Raw genomic sequence first — 22942 nt, 5'->3', positions numbered from 1 at the left:
TCTTTTATGTGTGTTTGCTTGTACTTACAGCCATGGTAAGATGCTGGGGATCCTCCAGACTTTCCATATTCTTGCTCCGAGTAGCTGGTGGATAGGTTTGGCTGACTGGAGCCTCGGCCGAAAGTGATCTGATTGCTACCCACTCCAGTGGCCACCTGAGCCATGCGTTCTTTGGTCTTCAGGGCTTGGGCCCTCTCTGTCTTGAGTCGCTCATCATCCTTCAGAAGAGACACTAGCTGCTTGGATTTCTCTCTCACATTGATGCCCTGGTCCTTACCATCTCGATCAATATACTGAAAATCTTTTAATGTCTGGATAGCAAAAATATTCTCTTTACACTGCTGCGCCACCCTCTCAGAACCAGTTTTAATCAGGTAATCTAACAGAGTAAGGGCCTTGTATACATGTCGCCAGTTCTTGCCATGGTCATTCAGTCGTTTCCAGATCATACTCATAATTTCAGAAAAGGCCACAACATTGTAAGTCAGATCTGCTATTTCAGTCATTAATGAACTTGAGGGACCCCAGGGGTCATTAGAGGTCGCTTCTCGAACTTTTATTTCGGCCTCTGAGTAATTGTTCACAATGTTCTTCATCTGCCGTCTAATTGACGAAGTCGTCATTTTTATTTCCCTTTTTAACAAGACAGATACCAGAACACAAACAAAAAAGAGCTATATTTGCTCTTCTATGAACGTTTCCAAACTGCGAAGGCTCCGTATCAGTTGCTTATTTGTAACACATTCCACTACAATCATTTCCTCTCTTCAAGAGAATGACATGAGAAAATGAAAATCATGACCTGAGTAAGGAAAGAAAACAAAGCACGTTAGTTGTGTCTTTAATTATTCCTACATGGAAAGCAATCTACATACACCTTGGAGAAATTCTGCTAGAGGTAACTGATGAATTTTCTCCCTGAATTTCTTCAGGACATCTGATTTTGAAAACAACTTGCTCTTCTCACAAGTAATATTAAACACTGAAGATTAAAAACCTGAACTGTTGAACAAGACAAAAGCAAGAAGATATTCATGCTGATGCAAATGAAAAATCTTAAAAACAAAACAGAAACAAAGTCCAAGAAATGACTTATGGATTTACTTCCCAACAAGGTAAAACCTATCTAGAATTTTTAATTACAGAAATTACAATGCTACCTTGCAGACCTGAGATGAAACTACATTAGAAATTCCACACATAGCAGCCATTAGCTTCTCTCTTACAGTTGACAACTGCAGTCTGCTACCATTGCTGTAGGAATCTGCATACTGAGAGAATAAGCAAACTTCCTAAAAATTAACCAAGCTTTTTCTGAAACTTCAGGTAAGTTTAAAGCACACTCGATTTCAGGGCAGAGATCTTGAGCAGTGCTCTGTATTCAGTTGAGGCCTAGGGAAGAGAAACAAGCACCAGAACGACGCACTCCAACTCAAGGTGACCTTTAATGCTAAGCAGATTAGAGGGGAAATTTTTTTTTTTCCAATTACATTTACTTTCTACATTTGACAACACTCATCAGATCTACAGTTCCTGCTCTGTGTGTCTTTCACACAGCACAAAAGAATTTTTAATTATATGAAAATGGAATTGTAAAACCAAAATGACTGGCAAGAAAACCCAAGGACAAGCTCTGCAGCTGGAAAGCTGTCTCACTTATTTATTTAAGTTTCAAGTAAACAGAGGCCTATTAAGCTTTAGAATACATTACTTGAGTAAACTGGCAGATTTTGCTATTATGTTAACACAGTTAGCATAGCCATCTTTGATAGTCACCACTTGCATGAACACTAAGCACTGATTCTATAACGGAACTTGCCACATTAATAGAGATTGCACATTCAAGATGTCCTCTAATAATGTTTCTTCAAACACTCCAAAGAAGCAACAGTTACCACTTCCAAAAGACAGGGGAGAGAAGTAAAGCACAAATTGCAAGCCTAACATTGGTACCATTCAGAGTGAAAGCAGAATTAAGCATCAAGTTGGACAACGTGGAGCTCTGCAATTACTTTCTCAGCATAAAGGCATATACCCTTCCTAGAAGACCACGCTGGACAAGGTAAACTACCACAGAACAGGTCCAATGAGTTACTGTATTTTATTTTGTTCCACTAAAGCTAATTTTTGGCAGAATCAAACACTATTATGGCATCCTGGAAAACTAACTTTAAATGAGATCAACGCTAAACTGCATCATCTTGGTGTTTTCCCCAATATTTAAAACCAGTTGTAGAAGAATGTTGATCTATTGTCAGGTGGCTAGTAGCCACAGGAATAAAAAGGGGCACCTTCTCCTGGGGCATTTACAGGTTTGTGCATTATAAACCCAGAATTTGAAAAGGATGACCCTATATAAACATTCCCAGGTGCTCATGACTGCTGCTTCACTCCAAAAGTTAACATTGCCCAAATCTGCTGGCTCACCTGCCCTTGTGGTCACTCTCTAATCCATTACTCTCAAAAGCTGAGGCACCAATTAAAAAAAAAATACACACATACACACACACCGCCCCAACACACATCATCTAACCTAAACCATTTCTTTATGTCAATAATGGATTAAGGCAATTTCACAGACAAAGCTGAAACAAGTTATCCAAGGAGGTGGCAGCATCTGGTAGAAAGATGGTCACAAAGAATTAAGGGCAGGCTGCAGGCAGTAACTTCTTCAGCTGGTAAAACTGGAGCCACCAAAGGATACAAGCGCCAGCCTAACCATGAACACGACTATACTGATGATGTGGATCCCAGATCCGAAGAATGCAAACCCCCCATAAGGGCTTAGCTTGTCACCCAACCAGAAAAGCAATAGGTAACATGAAAAAATCAAAAACATGAGAACTACAAAACCTCCTAGACCTAGAAGATAAAAAGTCCACCGAGCCCAACATCCTCAGACACAAATCCTCAGGTAAAGAGTATGAGAAAAGAACATATATATTCCCTTGCCTTATATTATCAGCAGCTTAGGCATCTTTGATGCAACCTGTGGTGGAGGTTCTACCAGCCAGCAACAGGCACACTGTGTGTCCACCAACCCTTTTTTTTGAGGCCACTTCTACTTCCCACTTCACCCTCAGCAAGCACGCAACACCGGTGCAGTGAGCATGCTACACAAAAAAAGTACTTCAGCTTAATTTAAATTTGGACATTTATTCCCCAAGCTGCAGATAGGGGGCATGCTTTTTAAGAAAGAACAAGTCACCTTCGGCTTCTTTATTGTCACTCATGATTTTATAGAAATTGGCCATCTCCTTCTGAACTGAGGATCCCCTGAAATGCAGTCCCTCTACTTAGAAGCTGCTCTGTACCTCCAAACACCCCTGATGTCTTTCTATGCATGTATTACACTTCAATTTCTTGAGATACACACAGTTCCAAGCAATCGACATTTCATATTTGGCAGTAACAAAAGTTTATAACACAACAGTCATTTACAGCTTAGGATTTCCCATTCTTTATCAAATACTTTCTAAAAGTCTACTTGCCTTTTGGTAACTGTGCCTCTACTCATGCACATGAAACCAGGGTCATTTCTTCTCCCTATCCAAATGCTTTGAGGCTATTTCATCTGCCATTTTATCACTCAGCCGGTCTCAATCTTTCATCCTTCCCTTCAATTCAAGATTCATTTTAAATTTTACTAATTTGGTTCAATTTGGCCACCTTGTTATCTAGAAACGATCCGGAAAAGGAAGTATTTGCAAGAGCACTGATCTTTGCAGGACAGTTCACTGGGAATAACCCTTCACTGTGGGAACCAACCATTTACTCCTAACCCCGTTTCCTGTCTTTTAACCCGCTGTAAATCTATGAAAAACATTCTTGTCTTATGAGAGTTTTGGTGAGGCCAGAGATGAGAGGCCTTACCAAAATATTTTTAAAAGTCACATACCCTATACAATCAAATGCCTCACCTATGTGTACCTCCCCAACCAAAGAGGAAAAAAAAGAAAAAAAAAAAAAAAAAAAGAGAGAAGTTTGTTTTATTTCTTGTTACAACTTCACAGGCTTTAGAAAAAATTCATTTTAATACCACACGATATTTGGAAAGGTAAAATTTACAGTACACGGAACACCTACTAGTCCTAAACATCACTAACCTTGGCCAATGAAATAAATACCTCAAGAATTAATCATAATCACAACATAAGCAGGCACATGGACAACCAGGGTACAATTTCACATGCCATCCCAAGCTAATTGTAAGCCAGCACCAAACCCAGTGGCCTCCCAACCCTGCAACCGCTTCCCCTTTCTCTCTCTTGCATCAAATCTAGCAATTACACAACAGCACAGTAAAACGCAACTTAAAGTCTCACAGAAAATTAGCTTTTTAGCACTGGTTTTTCTGTCAAATCAGTGAGGTGACCAGGCTGCACAGACACAGTCACAAGCTTTGCTGCAAGGCAGCCTGTGAGAAGAGTAAAAATAATCCAACCCTGGCCTCACTTTTTAAGGAGCTGATTAAACATAACATAAAGCTGTCAAGCTCCAAAAAACGGCACCAGAAAGCGAAGAGCCTTCATTCCTGCCCAACTACACCACACACACTAGGAACCTGTACACCCGGTTTCAGAGAAGCCGCCAAATGCAGGACCCAAGGACCTGCTGTGCTCTCCATAGAGGCTGCAGCTAAATGAAGGAAAAATATTCCTGGTTTTGCTGTAAAGTGCAGGCAAGGAGCAGAATAAAAATCATAGCCTCATCAAGTGCAGAAATGGTTTGGAGAAAATCCTATATTTGGGAAACACTTAGGCTTATGTTTAAGATTTATTAGTTGAATTACCAACAAAGCTACACCCCAAAAGCAAGTGAGCTTGGAATACATACATGTGCAGGAGGCCCAATTTATAGCAGCCCCCATTCCCCAGACTGGAAATTTTGCTAGGGTGAAGCTTCTGAGGAAGTCTGCTAGCAGAGAGTAAGTCTGGAGTAGTGCTTCAGAAAAGTAAACATAGAGCAAATAATCCAATGTGTTCTCTGCTTGAAAGAAGTGAAGTGAGCATTTTTCATCCTTCCAGAAAATTAGAGATTTTGCTGGCATGATTCTTTATCTTCATATCTTCGATTCATGAAAACAAAGGCATTTAACGAGAATCGCATTAATGTCTATTTTTTCCTTTTCCTGAAGGAAAGACATGTTTTCTAATCCTATTCTACTTTTAACCCACTAGAGACAATTTACTCTAAACTTCATTTTACTCTATTAAAAACACAAAGGATGACTGGGGTGGAAAGATGATAGATTTTTTTATTCCCCCTCCCGATCTAGTTGTACCAACATTTGAGATAACTATTTTGGCAGTAGCAGTAATCCTCACCGAGAACTCTGTAAGCCTTTCAGTATCTGCTTTACAAACTCTCTGCTTCCACACCACACAAAGAAAGTATTCTACTTGATTATTACCGGTCTCGGAGCACCGTAACAGCCTATCTTATGATTCAAGAGATCAAAAAGCCAAATATCCCTACTGCATAGAAGTGAGAAAACGTTTCTAACGCATGGTCAAATACTTACATAGAAAGTTTAGAATTTTTTTTTTCCAGAGACCTCAGTGAATTAACTTCTCACAACAAACCACAAGGAAGTACAATGCACTTGCAACTTCAGCAAAAATCTGAGTTTGCATTTTTAACAGTACAGTTGCAAAGAAAGCAGAAAGTAAGATTAGTTGATTAAAGCTGCTATTCCTTGCTAACAACAGGAAAAAGGCTATCAGCTTGAACAGATTTCTTTAAAAGGTTAAACAGAGAGTGGAAGAGGGAGTTGTTAGTCTTGTTCATTTTAGGTGAGCCTTCCTCATTTTCTCTTCCTTGGTCCCTACAAGCCATTTTCTCTGTTTTATAAGTAGCTTGTCATCTTTAAATAGATAGAAAAAGAAACATATAATTCTGTAGACAAGAAGGTGAAGCTTACCTGTGCTATCAAGGGTAACCTGGAGGGGAATGCCCCCTTTCCTTTTTCCTATTCCAATAGCTTCATTACACAAATAACCCCAATGAATTCTCACGGTGCTTTTCTAGATACAATGTCCAGACAGAATGAATTCTTGACTAAACTTCTCAACAGCTCGCTCTCACAAGAGATGAAATTCAGTAAATGAAATCTACATGAGGAAACCATCTTTAATTTGCTAAGATTAACACAGAAATGAGGCCAAGCCACAAAACTCCTTAATAAACTTAGTTCAAAGAAACAGCCATACAAACCCACCTATATACAGTCTTTCAGCAGAATCCATTCAGATCTCTGGAATGTAAAACTCAAACCAGGGTTTGTCTGCACTGATAAAATGCCCTTCATATCAAGCCTGAAGGTAAATACACATATAGTCCAGCTAAGTATGGACCGGAAATGTATGAGAAGCCTTTAATATCAAGCAGGCAATAAAAGTGTGAAAATTAACATCAAACATAAGAAGTTCACCAGAAATTTGCATAAAATTTTAATTAACAGTACTGCAGACAACATATGTTATGCACGCTCCTTACAGTAAATGTCTAAAAGTGAATTTTTGAAAACAGTTATTAATTCAGTCATTCTATGATTTCAAGGCAGTCTCTACAGACATCTTAATCTACATAAAAATATCCCCCCTTTCATGAAATACATGGAAAGATAACTACAAGTTTTCATCCAAAGATTCATACTGCAGTTACACAAAGAGATTTTTCTGGTCATCGCTAGAAAATAACACTCGAACAGCTCAAGCAGATTCCCTTATTCAGTTTACAGGACAGTCCTCAACAGCTGTGCTGGCAACAGAGACACCAAAACACTGCAATACTGGGGGCATAGGCAGGCGATCTCAGGCCAGCCATGCTACTGAGCAGCTCTGTATTATGAAAGCACATCCTCAGTACGAAGGGATCCAAACAGTACCATCTGGGATATTTGCACCCCACTATAATTTCAAAGGAATGTAAGTGAAATATAAAGCCTTAAAGAGCCACCAAGAGCCTCTCCTACCCAAGACACGCTGAAGCAGCTGCTATGAGAAGTTCCAACACATTATAAAGCCAAAGCATGTGCCTTACCTCTAAGGTGTGAATACACACAAATAGCTAGAGATCTGCTCTCCTTACTATCAGGGTGGAATGACAGAGACAGGCGATCCTCAGAGACCTCTATACCAGGACAAATCGGAGAACCCAGGGCCTGGACAGCACTTCTTGCCAGTCTGCAAAGAATCAGGCTAAGAGGAAAGTGTTGCCAGATGCTGACTAAGGAAGAAGTTCCCCCGACAGACAAGACAGTGACACCACACCTGAACAGAGCAAAAAACACACAAACACAACCCAAATCATAACAATAAGTCAGCTTCTATTTATAGCACAGGAAAAGGATTCCCATTGCCTGACGCTGTAAATTCACATCCTAGTTTTCTTGCAATAGCTTGTTACGTGTACAAATCCAAACCCACTGTGCTTTTGGAAAGTCTCATTTTCCACAAACAGGAACCAGAAATCTTTGACAACAAAACTGAGCACAAGCCTGTATTTAAAATTCAGGAATATAATAATCCAGAAAAAATGATAGCAAAGACATTGTTCTTACACTGGATGCCACACTGCTAGAGAAATTTTCAAACCTAGTTAATTCTCTTTCACAGTTTGGTGAGGGTTTTTTCCCCCTATTCATAAATAATTCTTACAGAACAACTGGATAAGCAGAGGATATCATTATACTGCCTACAGTATAACATCCTACTGCAATACAAACATCACTCCCAAAACCAAACAGGAAGAGGGGTAACCGTACATTGTGGTCACTTGGAGAAGAGTACTACGAGAAGCGAAGCAGCTTGGCACTATACATAAAAGCCAACAAGTAGCACACTTATGAGCTCTCTCTTGCTATTGTATAGCAGAGAAAACAGTAATTCATGTGAATAAAACAGTAAAATGAAGACACTGAAATTACCATCAATGCCCTTCCTCAACCTTCAAAATTATTTAGGAAATGAGTTACAAGCACAGATTGGCAAATGGTTTGAAGAACAGGGTTAACTCCAGAAGAAAGGTTTCATTTCCATTTTTCACAGCTTAAATGCTTGTCTTCTTCAGTGTAATTTCTGAGAAGAGGAAATGGTTCAAAATTAAAAGTTTTGGAAGCTTTCCACTCCCTTTTACAAGTGAGAGAACAAGGTCAGCTTTCACAGACAGCAGGTGGCCAAATTATTTCTTTATTTAAAGAGTTAATGCTGAAAGATAATTTGCCTTCAAATTTATGCATATTCATGAATCCCAAGGTTAGATTCTACACTGATTTTACAGTCCTGCCTCAGATTCACAGATAAAAACCAATTCCAGCTTGTATGGCCATTTAGCCATAAAATAGATTTACAGACACAAATTTGTTTAAGTTTTCTCTATAACACCTCTTCTTACTACATGTCTACTTAAATTACCAAGGCAGTATTTGAGCTCAATGGAAAGCTTATCTCATTACTCACAGAGTCTACAGAAAGGGGAGGCAAGGAACAGAAATCTAACTTTCATCTTGCAGCCCAGAACACGGCAGCACTACCTGGCCACTTTACTTTGGGACCCACCAAGCCAGACTTGATGGTGCATTCACAGTTACATTTGACTTTGCAGCCCCCAGCGCAGCTGGAAGTATCGACAGTGCGGGAAGCAGCTGCAAATATGCTCTGAAGTGCTGCGAAAGCGGATGGCCTCTGTAAGAGCCATGCGGATCACCACAAACGATCCAAATCCGACCTACACTGGAGATCTAATTTTAGGATTACAAGCTTTGACAACATCTTTTTAAAAATAACACATTCCTCCTTCTATGGCTGGGTCAAGTGTCATCAACAGTACTACCTGCATTTTACACAGCAGATCTCAGTTTATTTTTCACCAGTGATACAAGAAGTACTGGGTGCGTAATGAGTAACAGAATATTGCAGAATTACAAAACAGCGTAAGGTCAATCCATTATGCACTGAACCAGAAATTCTAAATGCAAATTAATCCAACACAACAGTGAAAATACCTACCCAAGCTCTCAAAAGGAATTTGTTCTCTGGGGATTACCTACTTGAATGAAAGCACTTCGTATTTTATTCTCACAAATAGAGCGGGGGGGGGGGGGGGGGGGGGGCCAGAAATCACCCAATGTGTGCCTTAACAAAAAGGTAACATTCTGAAATAAATGCAGTTTACCAGGTATATTTAAGTAGCATTTTCAACTGAATTAAAGACAGTAGGAGACATTTCTCTCCTTCCATATTTTCATTCTGGAAGGGAGGAAGATACCTGATATTCTTGCCAAAGGATGTGTCTTAGAATCTGTTACTAATTCGAAAAGTCCAGCCTTGTCACTTAGGCTGCTTACTGGGTGACAGGCACCTGCCAAAGTGAAGCCATTGTATCTTCTCTTCCAACAGCTCAGACCCCTGATAGATCAGCTTGAACACAGGAGGAACTGCAAATAATACAAACTAAAAGCTTGCAAGACCACAATGTTAGCTACATTCTTTAAGCTACAGTGTTTTCTTATACAACTGCAATTTTTAAAATTCAAAGCTGACAAGAACTACTATATTCATATATATCTGTGCTCATGTATCAGACTTGATATTTTGGGAAGGTACCTGCTACTTACAATTACCCAATGATTCCATTAACTAAATTCAGTTTGCACTTTATTATTATGAAGCAGACGTCACCATGTGCAGTTTCTCCCATCCACCTACACACCACAGACATGAAACCACATTAAATAAATTCAGTAGGCCAAAGGCAAATGCTCATCATGACAAAGGTTAGGGGGGAAAAAAAAAAAGTTTAGCTATCCATGTTACTACTGGTAGAAGCTGAGAGACTAATTAATACTTTTACATTACAACAAGAATTTCTAATGAAAAGGATTGTTCAAGGAACAGTACAAGATCTGCAAAGCTGTATCTGTCCATACATCCAAAAAACTACTATTTTGTTCAGTTTAAATTGTTAAGTGTACTGGCTGCTACCACAAACTACAAGCCTGTAAAGAAAATGGAGATTGATTTAATATCCTACCTACATTCATCAATGCCCATTCATGGCATAAAACTTCCAAGTGTCATCCCTCACAGCCACTGTACTTGCACACTCATCTTGAAAAAGTCAACACATGGTCTTAATTCAACTATCGTAACTGGTAACAATTAACGTAAGGTTACTTTAACCCTCAGAAATTAAGCTACATGCAGTTGTATGCTCATGACTAATTAAATTGCTTTAAAATTGTAAAGCAGGAAACGTATCCTAAAATCCTCTATGCACCCCGCTGGAAGAACGTTTTGGCCAAAAACCAGGGTTTTACACTAGGCCTGACTGTTCAGCAGTCAGGCTCAGAGAGGAGCTGAGGATGTGGCTTCACATTACACTTACTCTCAACTGGCTGAGGTCTGCTACTGAAGGCAGCGTCCTGCTCCTACCTGCTCTGCCGTCACATGCCAGATCTCCAGATAGAATCGGTTCAGTGAGCTGATCTGACAAACCGGGGGAGGCGAGGGGGAGATGAATAGCTGGGGTTTCTGACAGATCAGGTCACCAAACCAATTAATCCCAAGGTCACTCTAATTACTTTAAAGTACACCACAAATAAGGGAAGTAACATTCATTTCAACAGCAATCTACAGTTACATTTCATGAAGCAAGATGTGAAGCTGCACTTTGAAAGCTCAAATTGGTGGTAAAGTTAAAGATGATGGTTTAGATTTGGGGCTTGCTTTCAGCAGGGAACAGTGCAAGAACTGCAAACAGTGGGTCTTCTGGGAAATCGCCTTTTACTACCAAACTGCTAGTAACAGTAACACATTCATTTTGTTTCATGTTGATGACAGCCAGAGAAAAGAAGGAAATCTGGTCCTCCACTCTTTTGAAATTGGCTAACATCTTAAAATCTCGACCCCGCCCTTTTTACATGCTGATTTTAGCTATCTGTCCTGCAACACTTGCTGTTCAGCTTTCCCTCTTATTCCTCCATATCTTTATCTTTTCATACTGTACACACCACACAGCTTCCAAAATCTTTTCCAAACAACCCTACCTCTTTTCTCTCTTCCTAACAGACCTGTCTAACATACCTAGCATCATCACCTGGGCAGGAAAATTCCATCCAAAGAAGCGCTGCTGGGCAGAAAGTATGTGCAGCCAGAGCAGAGGGCACAACTACCCTGCCATCAGCAGCCTGGATTTAGACTGGGTTATGCTTACCATGAAACAGCACTCAGAATTACTGCTAGTCACTTTGGTATACTTCTGTGCTGCCCCAGTTCCTGATTTTGAGCTATATTCTCAAGTTCATCTTTGATGGAAGTGAATCACTAAAAGCCAAAAAAAAAAACCCAGCACATTTGATCTAAGGATTTTTCCTCATTACGCTACTCAAAACTTTCCAATTCCTTCATTCAGGCACTAATACGAATAATTCCTATTCATAAATGCAAAGATTTGTTATTATTTTGCTTTATTATTATTATGTTGATTTTTGTGGCATTAGGAAAAAAAAAATCTAGCTTGAAGATGCCAGCAAATCCCACATTCTCCCATACAGATATACAGGAATTTTCAGCTGTCATTGTAACAATTCCTCAAGTTTTCTGAATCTATCCTTCAGCAGTAATATCCTACCTACTCTCTTATCTATTCTGGATATTTAGACGGAAAATTATCTGAGTGGGAGTTAGCTTGCTCTTCTCAAAGAGGATGACAAAAGCCTTGTTACTAAAAAGCATCTGTGCCTGTTCCATTATTAAAGGTCATTTTCTTCCAGTCGGCTCTTGCAGAGAACATGTTATACCCTCATAGCTTTGATATTCTGCAACCAGCAACTCTGTACATGTCCTCAGGACTCCATATAACCTGTAAGGAGTCCACATGTAGAAGACAATACCTACCATGTGTAATCCAAAACTCAAGCCCCTGATATTTCTGAAGCAGCTTATTATAGCTTGGGACATGTGGAAAAAAAAAAAATGCAAGTAAATCCCATGTGTAGTACTACTACTATCTGTACCTCCCATAGCTGCCTGGTATCACTGCACTGTTGATTATTCTTTTAACCACCATTCCAATGCAAGTCATTAAAAACATTCTCTCTCTTTAGATTTATAAACAGAACAAGAAAGTGACTTAAACTCACCCACTCCATTCTCTGATATTTTTTCAAGAGCATTCCACCTAGTCCAAACGCACGGAAGAAATTCTAGCCCATTAACATCCATCAGCTAACAGAAGGGTAATGAATTCATCAATATTGCTAAAATGCGTGGGTACAGTATCATGCTGAATCATTTAGGAACTACATTTGCAGCAAGAAGAGCTCAAACAACCCACCTTACACTGTCAGCAACCATCTTCCTGAAGGAGGAAAAATGAATGTATTAAGATCACCCTCAATTTTGTTATCCCTCTTGACAAGGCTGATAGTGTCTCTACACACCAGTATTTCCATGCCAATCAAATCCTGTCTGATGTTGCTCCCCTCTGGACATCAGCTTCCTTTGCCAAGCCACCTGCACACTTGCAAGAAGCTTTCATTGCTCATTTTTCTGCAAACATAAGGACCTGGCTTTTCGCTGCTTGTTAACGTCCAGGTCAAATATGTTAAGTCTTAAACTGAGTTTTCAATTTGCAAAGAAAAAAAAAAGACAACAAAAAAAACCACAAAAAAACCACCACCCCCATTGTTCCCTCAACACCAGGCTACTGCAACTGTTAGTGTCACACACTTGACTCTGCTTCTTCTTTGTTATCTATTTACAAAGCTATGGAGGGACCACCCTCTTCCTCCAGCAAGAAGTTTTCCTAACAGTGACAAGTTCTAAACATAAGAAGAGCTAAAAGCTACCAAAATTAATCAGTCTTAAGAGAAAACACACTATGAACTAGCATGCATGAAAGTGTGGCTACCAAAAAAAGCCCACACCTGTGGCTGGAACTACAGGCATAGTATCATGGGGTAAAAGGGGAGGGAAGAAACCTTATTATGTAGTACAATGGTATTAAGTTATTGTTCTCATAACAGCAAAAGGAAAAGGTATTTATTCTTTAAAAAAATAAAAATCAGACTTAATAATATAAAGAAACAAAATTATCCTTAAATTGTAGATTAGAAATTACTTTGCTTGTTTTGCCTTGTTCGGGTTTGCCAAGTCTGGTCTTCTCTGCTTCACTGCAGTTTTAAAAATGATAGTAAGTACACCGCGCTTCTGTTTACACTTTCAGTTGTAATGGTATCTACTCTAATTAAGTCCAAGAATAAAAAGGTTTTTGTTAAGGTAGCCTTTATAAACCAAGTACAATTAATTCAACTCTCAATACCTTAGCTTCCTTAATATAGATAATGTCTTAGAGTACATACACTTACACATGTGTCTACATATCCTTAACTCCCACGGCTTAATTCAATTAATACTATTAAATCTTTAATGCTTAGCTTCAAAGGCTTTTTTTTAATTTTTAATAGCTCTCATAGGTTAGCATGAATGTTTTAAGTCTTTCTACTATATTTTAAATAAACTCCTCTTTTCTTTCCACTTTGATGTTTGTCTTTCTGACAACCCTATACTCTGTGAAGCTCCTGGAACTTTGTTTTCTGTGAAATGATGACATTACAAACTCAAAAAGATATGTTAATCACTGAGCTGTAATCAGGGATTTTTTTCCTCTCACCTGCCCTCTGGGCTGGGAGTTGGCAATAGAATCACTTTAATCAAAACAATGTAGAAACCCATGAGGAGAGAGGATGCAACCGGGAGTGGGCGCTTATTTGCATCTGTTTAGCATGTAAGCAGCAGGCGAGGCTTAATTCTCTTTTACTCTGGTTTCTCATGAAAGGAGAAAATGCAAAAGTCACCATATTTTATTAAAATAGTTAAAATAGGAGTTCTGACAAAAGACTAGTTGAACTTGATGGAAGCACAAGCCTCATGGCATTGAAAGACACATCGGTTTCACACGTTTGATAGGCACTCAGTGTGTTTTTAATTGTAAAGCTTTGCCTCTACCAATAGCATTACCACTACACATTTGATCAGCTAAAGCTCCAGTTTATATATACATGCATGACATAGACATACACACATAATTTACCACCTCTGATACGTGGTAAAGTTCTGCTGTGAACACACTGTGAGAATACCAAAGCAACTCACACCCGCAGGTTTCTCCCCTTCTCACTCTCACTACCCCAAGACCCCTACCCAACTTCCACTGCTCCATTTCTTAAAATTTTGGAATTTGTGAGACAAAAGAGACAAAGTAAGTTTCGATGGCATACTTCAGGCCTTTCTAAAAGCATAAACTTAAAAAAAAAAAAAAAGGAAAGAAAAAAACCAGCACAGACTTTACGCCTCCTTTAAAGTTTATTTTTCTTCTGAATAGGAAAAAGAAATCCCTTCTTAAGATAAAACTAAAAATCAGTATTTCCAGGGACAGGAAAAGGCACTATAGTATTATATACACTATCCAAACTGACCAAAAAAAAAAAAAATTTAACAATCTGGCTCTGTCCCAAAGCATTCAGACACAATTTTGTGCCAGCACATACATAACAAAAATATTTCTGCATTCAGGATGTTCAAGCACATTTCTTGCATTTACACCTGGAAAGCTAATAGTATTAAAAAACAACGTGCCGCATTCTGCATTGACTATAAGTCAATGACCAGTCCCAGATCAACAGATCTCTCCCACGTTCAAAGTACGTGCTTACATACTTCGCTTGATCTATACCATAAACTGCAGAACAGAAAACCCCTCATAAAGCATATTAAAAACAGTATAATGAAGACAACCTACAAAACTATCCTGCTGTTCTTCACCTCTTCAACATTTCAGCAGCCTGCAATGTAAGCAGAGAGTTCCTACCATGCAGAGCACTCCCCAGTATTACACACCTTCAGTTATGTGTTCTTTTAAAGCCAATGTAAATACTCTCTTGGAGGCATCCTGTGTTCATATTATTGTGAAATTAAATACATGCGGACACTATTAGTTGGCAGATAGACACCAAAATGTCAATTATTCAGTGTGCTTAAACTAGCAGGGTAGGCAAAAGGAGATTATTCACTAGGTAGTCAAACGTAAAAAAAAGCCAGACATTTCAGTCTGTCTCAGTGTTTCACAAAGGGGTCAGCGATTTGTAAATTTCAAATGCAACACTTAAGCAGTTTTGCAGACTAAAAAAACCCTCACATCCTTTGATGATATACCTCAGTGCTTCTCTGCAATAAACCAGTTTAAAACTGACTTTGCTGTCACACAAGCTTTTATACTCCAGCTCCGCTAAAATTTAAGAATTCTGGAAGCTAACTAAAAGCAATTATAAACATCCTTGTATTTTACTTCCTTATTAAATCTTCCCAAGAGAATCAGTAAACATATAAACACAAATATCTTTCAAAGGAGTCACCCAGGTACCAATCTTTTAAAATCTTCAGAAAGCAGCTGCTTTGCTGAAAAAGTGCAAAAAACATGGGCTGTGTAATTACAGTCTGGTGCAATGACAGTCTTCCTGTTCTTCTGAGTAGCATGTAGAAATTTCTGCTTTAAAAATATACACAGAAAGTGGTAGAGAGTCTCAAAAACTACAATTATAATACTAAATATTGATTTCTGATCTGCATTTGCACACTTCTAAGAAAAGTACTCCATGTCACCTATGCTATTTATCTAAAAAAATTCCAACAGAGGCATTATCTTTACTTTCTGAGAAAACACTCTCTTAAACTGGTAGACAAAGCTTAACTTAATGAACTCTGCTCAACAACAGCAGCAAAAACATAGTAACACTCCTCATCAGTAATAAGCATTCCAAGCCCTTAAAAAAATTTAAAGAAAAAAAAACAAAAAAAACCAAAACAATCACTGCAAGAAGCATAGTATTACAAGAAGCAATCGTAAAACCATGCAATAAGCCAGTATGGGCTCAGAAGGCAAATATTTCATTAGATAACAGAACAGATGCGAGTCTTACGCTTTCAAATGGTCACTATAGAAAGAGGTTTTTAATCAAATGGTGAAATACCTGGGCAGAGGGATTTTAAAGATTCACCAGGTCTTCCCCAGATCTGAATACTGCTGGTAATGCACGATTCAGATCTCTCTTTAAACAGACATTACTAGTCACATTCCAGCAATGTCACAAAATGGTAGGGTGTTTCACTGATTAATTAGCTAACTGAATAATTAAAAACATTAAAGTTCTGTTTTTAAAATAATAATTGAAGAGCTTTCCTTTACATATACCACATGACAGTACATTCTGTTTGACCATTCATCAGAGAACAGGCAGGCGTGTTAAAATAGTTCTATTTAGAACTGAAGGGTAAGGATTAATTAATGATCTTAAATTTTGGCTGATTTCATAGCGTTAGATCAAACACCTATGCCTTACTGCTGTTGTCACAAGCTTCATCCCTGTCCAAACACTGATGAAAGTCAGTAGAAAGACAGCTGCAGCAGCAATTGGGTGAATAGATTTGGCTGAAGAAATCCTCACTAGTAAAAGAAAAAAATAAATAAAAATCATGAGAATGACAAAACTAAAATGTTGCTTGGGGCCTGTTCACCCAGTTAGCAACACACAAGTAGCCATTTGAGAACAGATTCCCTACCTGCAAGGAAACACGTTCGAGGGAGTCTTTCATGTCTGCATCTCAGGGGAGGAAGTTACCTTTAAAAATACTTTGTTTTGCCTTTCCCTAAGCAATATTAGAACTGTATATATCAGTTATTTTAGTGGAGTTTGTCCACGAGGTCCTACAAACAGGTCTTATTTGTGAACTGTACAACCCTTACACCAGTGCACCATTACTCATGCGATTAGTCCCAATGAAGTCAGAAGAACTGTTTGAGAAAGAAATTGCTTGCCAACCTAAGGGTTGCACAATCAGGAAAAAAAAATGGTAACAAAAACAGGGAGGGGGATAAATTGTATCTGACAAAAACTACAATCAAGAAATAGCTGGTGACAGATTGTTATTTAAGTACAAGGAAGTGATTTAAACAGTCAGGAGCAGTTGTAATAAGATTATACGATTCTCTATTAAGATTCTTAAAATGTCTTTGTTCTAGCAAAGCTATGAAAAGACCATTGCCCTTGTAAAGGTTCAGAAACTACTAAATTGATATTAAGTCTAAAAATTAATGTGATTTCAAAGCAAGTAAAGAAAAAAATGTAAAAGAACATCCCTAACATCATTAGCACCTTTGTCGCCCATGCTGACATTTTTAACTAGCATGAGTACAACATATATTGTAGCATTTCTCGGTGGCAAAACTCAACCAAAGAGAACAGACCCAACGAACAGAAGTACAGAGCTCGCTCTGCTTGAGTTTCTGCTCTTAAGTAATGAAAACTACTAGTTTGATAGTAGTAGACATTACATTATGTGATATCTTCAGAACTGCAGGAAAGATTCTATATAAGGTTATACTGCAGGGAGATTAAATAAATGTCTGGCTGTTTAATTTCTCTAGAGAAACAGATGTGGCACTTTAGCCATGACCCCCAGACTCCACCCTCTATCTTTAAGTAGCCACTTCTAGAAGGACAGGCCCAAAAATTGACCATAACTACTGCTACACTGAAAAACAAACAAGGCAAGCAAGTCTTCTGATTTCTATCTTGAAGGATGGACATAAAACATCTCTAGGTAAGGTGTCTGGCATGTTTTTAAACTAATAAGCAGCTTTGAACTTTCAAAAAAAATTATTACTTAATTTGTAAAAGTATTGTTCACAGAGTGCTGCACTATAAGCATAAGAGAGCAAATGATTCACAGATTAATATTTTACTCTAAGGGATAAGAACAGAAATTTCTGTTGAAAAAGAACATCCACCAAAACTTTGGGCCTAAAGGTGATCAAACCCATGCCATAGGAAACAGGTATACGATCCAACTGGGGAGAGGAACCGGGACTGCTATTCAAATAAGCACTAAACCAGCTGTATACATGTGCAAAGTACAAGGTAATTACGAGGGCAAGAAAGTAGGAGGAGATAGAAGACTAAACAACAGGTTTGTACCGTGTCTACAGAAGCAGAATGCATGCAAGCGTTCTCCTGCCCCGGTCACCCTCCAAAACTATTCTACTTCTCATGCCTTGTACATTTACTATTTATTATACAGTTACATGACAGAAGACTCAGCAACTGTAGACAACATTCATAAAACAGCACTTGGAGGAAAGACAGGAACAGTCGACAATGTGGAAGAAAACTGCAGAGGTCACATGCAAAAATTTCAACTAATTACTTTAGGCAGCTCAGGGAGCTGTACTCCTACCAATGGAAGGAGAATTATTACTTGAAAATAAATTGTATGCATCAGGACAACAAAACATATGGTGTTTGGGATTCTTTAAAACTTTACCCAGCCACCTCCACCATAAAACTTAGATAAGGGGAGCCTCCAAGGCAGAGATGTATCCAGCTCTGGGCTGGGACTGGTTTTACCCAGTCATACTGCTAGAGCCAGCTGCACTCACGCTGCCAGTGGGGACCTGTTCGTGCCTGAGCTCTCCCCTGCTCCGTACTCATGTTTCCCCACCTGGAAAGAGCTGGCTTTTTCAAGCCAGTGTGCAAGCCAAGGCATAGGCAGTGTGAATAGACCAAGTCTGACCTTCAACGCAAGCTCAAGGCACTAGTTAGAGGCATTTATGTTAACAGCCCTGGGTGACATGAAAAGAGATATACATGCTATTAACAATTAAGGCAGTACAGGGCATTGGTTCCAAGATCAATTTTTAAGCTCAATTTCTGTAACAATACCAAAAGAATTGAGCTAAAAATTATCTATACAGAAGAAAAGCATTTCACTAAGCATAGTGATTCAAAGTAGTATTTCCATTTAAAAATGCACAATAGTGAATTACAAACCAAATTCTGGTAAACATCTCCGGTTGCCAGTGACATTGCAACTAGAAAACACACAAGACTTCTATACTAATTTTCTCATTAGTGTAATCATTCATACAAACTCCACTATCAGATACTTACACGCATTTCACTTCTTGTGGTAACTCTGAACATATATACTACAGTTTGAAGGAACTCAATCTCAGTAGTTTAAGCTACTCTCTCCTTAAAAACTGCCTAAAACCTCTAGTTAGTTACCTACAAAACACACCTTCGAACTGTTTGATCCAACTATTTTGGCTTTTATCAATAGTTTGGAGCATTGTCATAAAATCAACCAAATTCTAAATTTGAAAACCAAAGACAAAATGTTATTTGCAAAATGATAAATAAGCAATACCAGCTTTTCTGTAGCTTTCTACCTTCTGCACCACTCACCAAGAGGCTCAGCTGCAACGACCACCTAGTTCTAGATTCATGCTGAAGCTTACAGTCTCTGAATTCACTTATTCTGACATACAAACATTCTAAACTTCCCCCCTCGCACAGAACAGGAAAGTAATCCTGTAACAGCCACCTAAACTGATTAATTCTGGGACTTGTTATGGTCTGCTATTCAGCACATACCAGTATGTAACCAAACTGAAGTATACCAATGCTAGCGGACCTACAATTAGACCTAGCAGGTTTTATTCTAGAGGACAGCATACATGTTGTTCTCCACAGTGTCTCATGCCTTCTTAATGAGCAGCCAGGCTACTGAAATACACAAAAAAGCCTGCTGTTCTTTGAAGCACTTAGACAGCAGGATGCTAGTACATTTCGATACTTTCCCTGCACAGATCAGAGCAAGGCAAAGTGGAAAAAGAACATTACAGACATTCATACAAACCAGGCACCTTTCATTTTCTATTAGCAAGATCCCAAGAGACAATTTAGCACTTTGCAAATATGGCAGTGAAAGACTGGAAAGTTGCTTCCTGAGTACCAGTCATTAAATAAAGATTTTAGAGTAACTTATATTCTTCTAGACCAGGCAAACCCAGTAGCCATTACCCCATCCTACATACGAGACCTAAGAAACGCAAGATCATGAATATCATAACTACTCTGTAACATATTTCTCCTAAAACAGATTATCATTTAATGATTTCTCTCCGGAAAAAAACAACCAACCAAACAAAAAAAAAAACCACCACAAAAACAACACACCAATTTCTGTATCAAGAAAAAGTATCAGCATTTTTATGAAGTAACAAATTAGGCCTTTGGCATTTCACAGCAGTGACCCAAGATTTGAAGCTTCTTAAGAGCTCCAAGTTTTAAAGCAATCAAACGGCTGACAGCTGGAACAAAATTAGCATGATTAACCAGTTATGTAAATAATGATGCGGTCAGTACAAGCTGAATTCATTTATGCTCATTGCATTATACAGCACTGCTTGCACTGGACATCAGATGTTTGTCAACTATTCATTAAAAATGACTGTAGGAATAATGGACGTGAAAAACAACATGAACATTACCATCGAGGCTACTCAACAGCCAGGTCTCAGATATCTCTTCTCCTATTAGGACAGGACCACCAAGTAACTCGCAGATAGGACTTTTCTTGCCCAAATATTATCCAACGCTACTTAGCTCGACCTAGGGAACAGGTCAATTGTTTTTTCTAAAGAGAGAGGTCCATCCTGTTAGTATCTCATTATATTTTATTTCTGAAAGGTAAATATTAATTTTCATTTGTCAGTACACGTAAAAGTCAAGCTACCGCGTAGGAGAACCGTCATCATGCTGGAATGATGTCGCATAGTTACTTTATGGCATCAAGGAAGTTACAATCAGCATGCGTAAGTCAAACTTCCTGAAGTATAACTTGCATTCAATTTGGCCTTATCAGAATTCATCTTCAGGAATGCATACTCACGGTTAATTTGTACTTGATATTTTTTATAACATAGTTAAATATTTAATATATGGAAGATAATCTTTGAAATTCTAGCTAGCTAGTTTACCATTACTTCAAGTTAATAAAAGAAAATTTATCAGAAGTTTTGATTCTTCACAATAAAACACTATATACGAGTTTGTTAAAAAATAATGTATCCGAGAATCAGCCAAGACAAACATATTTAGAAGTACTTCCTAAATAGGCTGTATTTTGCTAAAGATACCATTACAATATATTTGTATTTTTAATCAAAAATCATTCTAATATCCCATATTTTACATCCTAACAATCCAATTTTCTATGACCTTGTCTCACACAAAACACAGCAACACACTGGAATTATGCAAGAGTTCCACATTACCATAAAACATGTATTTAAGTGGAGAGAATAATAAAACTTCATCTTGTGGCCTGATTTGCATTTTGAACTCCTAAAGTCAGCCTCTACAGTCCATAAGATCCACAACACACCTTAACAACCTGAATGAGTATTTTAGGCCTCCTGTTGAAAATGTATGCCTGTGTGTATAATTCGGGATATTTTCTTTGTAGATTCAGAAACATGTCCAATTCGTGTAAATTTTAAATATAACTTAGCTTATCAGATCAGTGATGATACCAATACTTAAGGGGGGGGAGGGGGGAAGCATTACATACCTCTTGGCCAAATAAAACTGAGACCAAACATTATCAATATGCCTTACGGCTTTAAAATAGGAAACTTCCATTGTGGGTAGCCTGCGATAATTCTTGTTTCAATACACTTCACCACAACAATAATGCTTCATATAACGCAGCACACTGACTACCCAGGCCCAATCTGTAGCACCAAAGGTACTGCAGGTAAAGATTGAAAAACAATATGCATGAAAAAATAAACCTTTAAGAAAAATTAATTAAAGGCACTACTACACGTCTTCCAAACCGACTGCATGACCCCCGAAAAATAAAATAAATCCCACACCGCCACAATTAAGGCTCACAACGCAGAGCCGAGGTGACGGACACGGCGAACCAAACGCCCCCGCCACGGACCCGCCGCCGGGGAGCCCCCCCCTCCCGCCGGGCCAGGCTGCCGCCATCCCCCGCAGCCCCGGGGCCCAGGTGGCTTCCAGGGACTCGGCCGGCACGGGAAACCAGGCCTAAACTTTCAGCCGGCGGTGAAAACCCTTCGGGCAGCTGCCGGCCCGCACCCCGAGAGGCGAAGGGCCGCGGCGATCGTGTGTGTCCGTCGTCGTCGTCCTCCCTCCCCGCCCGCCCCCGGCAGCACCGACCCGGCGGGTCCCGGAGGCGCGCTCCCTGCTCTCGCGGCCCCGCCGCCGGGCTGCCATGATGGGCAGTAACTGTTGCTGCCCACCCAACGGAGACAACAAAGGCCACCCCGGCCCCCCGCCGGGGCTGCCCCGCCGTCCGTCCGTCCGTCCGTCCCCGGGGCCCCCCCGCCCCGACCCATCAGCCACCCTCCCCGCTTCGCAGCCGGTCGGCGAGGCCCCGCTCCCTCCCCGCGGGAAGGCCCGGAGCCCCGGGGGGCCCCCTTCCCGCTCCCACCCCGCACCCCCGCCGCTGAGGGGAAAGGCGGAGGGAGGCTCTTCCGCCGCCGCCGCCGCCACCGTCCGTCCGTTCCCCCTCCCGCACCCGAGCACCCCGCGGTTCCCGGACTGACCTGGCGGAGGGTGCGGGAGGAGCGGGGAAAGGACCGCGGGAGACGCGGAGGGGGATGTCCCGGTACCCGGCCGCCGCCGCCGCCGCCTCTGGCTGGGTTTGACACCCACACGCACCATCCAACATGGCGGCGGCCGGGGAAGGGGGGGGGGGGGAGGAGGCGGAACCGGCGGCCGCGCGCGCGCCCCCGAGGCGCGTCCCCGCTCGCGGGCGCGGCGAAGCGAAGCGAAGGGCGGGACGCGGGGGCGAGGGCGGCCTCCGCCCGGGGAACGCTGCCGGTCCCCGCCGCCGCCGCCTTCCCTCCTCACCCGGCGCCGGTTAAGGTCTTCGCCGGCCATGGCGGGCCCCTGCCGGGTCTCCTCACAGCCAGGCCTACCGCCCCCGCGGCGTGGGATAAGGCAGGATCAACCGCCGGGCAGGGTCTGAGGAGAGGGCCCGGCTCCTGCTCGGGCCCCTTGCTG

General features: G+C 40.3%; 1 protein-coding gene across 5 annotated transcripts in view; it reads right to left on the bottom strand.

The window, feature by feature from the left end:
- The window catches only part of EPN2 (epsin 2), a 47342-nt gene extending 24699 nt beyond the window's left edge, over window positions 1-22643 (bottom strand). For 2 of the 5 annotated variants that reach the window (XM_069810448.1, XM_069810450.1), the window contains exons 1-2: window positions 22483-22643; window positions 29-802 (exon numbers count right to left, since the gene is read on the bottom strand). In XM_069810448.1, coding sequence (XP_069666549.1) covers window positions 29-623 — 595 coding nt within the window. In that variant the 5' untranslated portion in view covers window positions 624-802; window positions 22483-22643. Of the gene's footprint in view, window positions 1-28; window positions 803-20394; window positions 20516-21476; window positions 21657-22482 lie in introns of all 5 variants that reach the window. The other 3 variants (XM_069810446.1, XM_069810447.1, XM_069810445.1) reach the window with 3 other exon arrangements.
- Between the last annotated feature and the right edge of the window lie 299 nt (window positions 22644-22942).

This window comes from Haliaeetus albicilla, chromosome 22, assembly GCF_947461875.1.
Source record: "Haliaeetus albicilla chromosome 22, bHalAlb1.1, whole genome shotgun sequence".
Classification (NCBI taxonomy): Eukaryota; Metazoa; Chordata; class Aves; order Accipitriformes; family Accipitridae; genus Haliaeetus; species Haliaeetus albicilla.
This window is presented reverse-complemented; position numbering and strand designations above follow the sequence as displayed.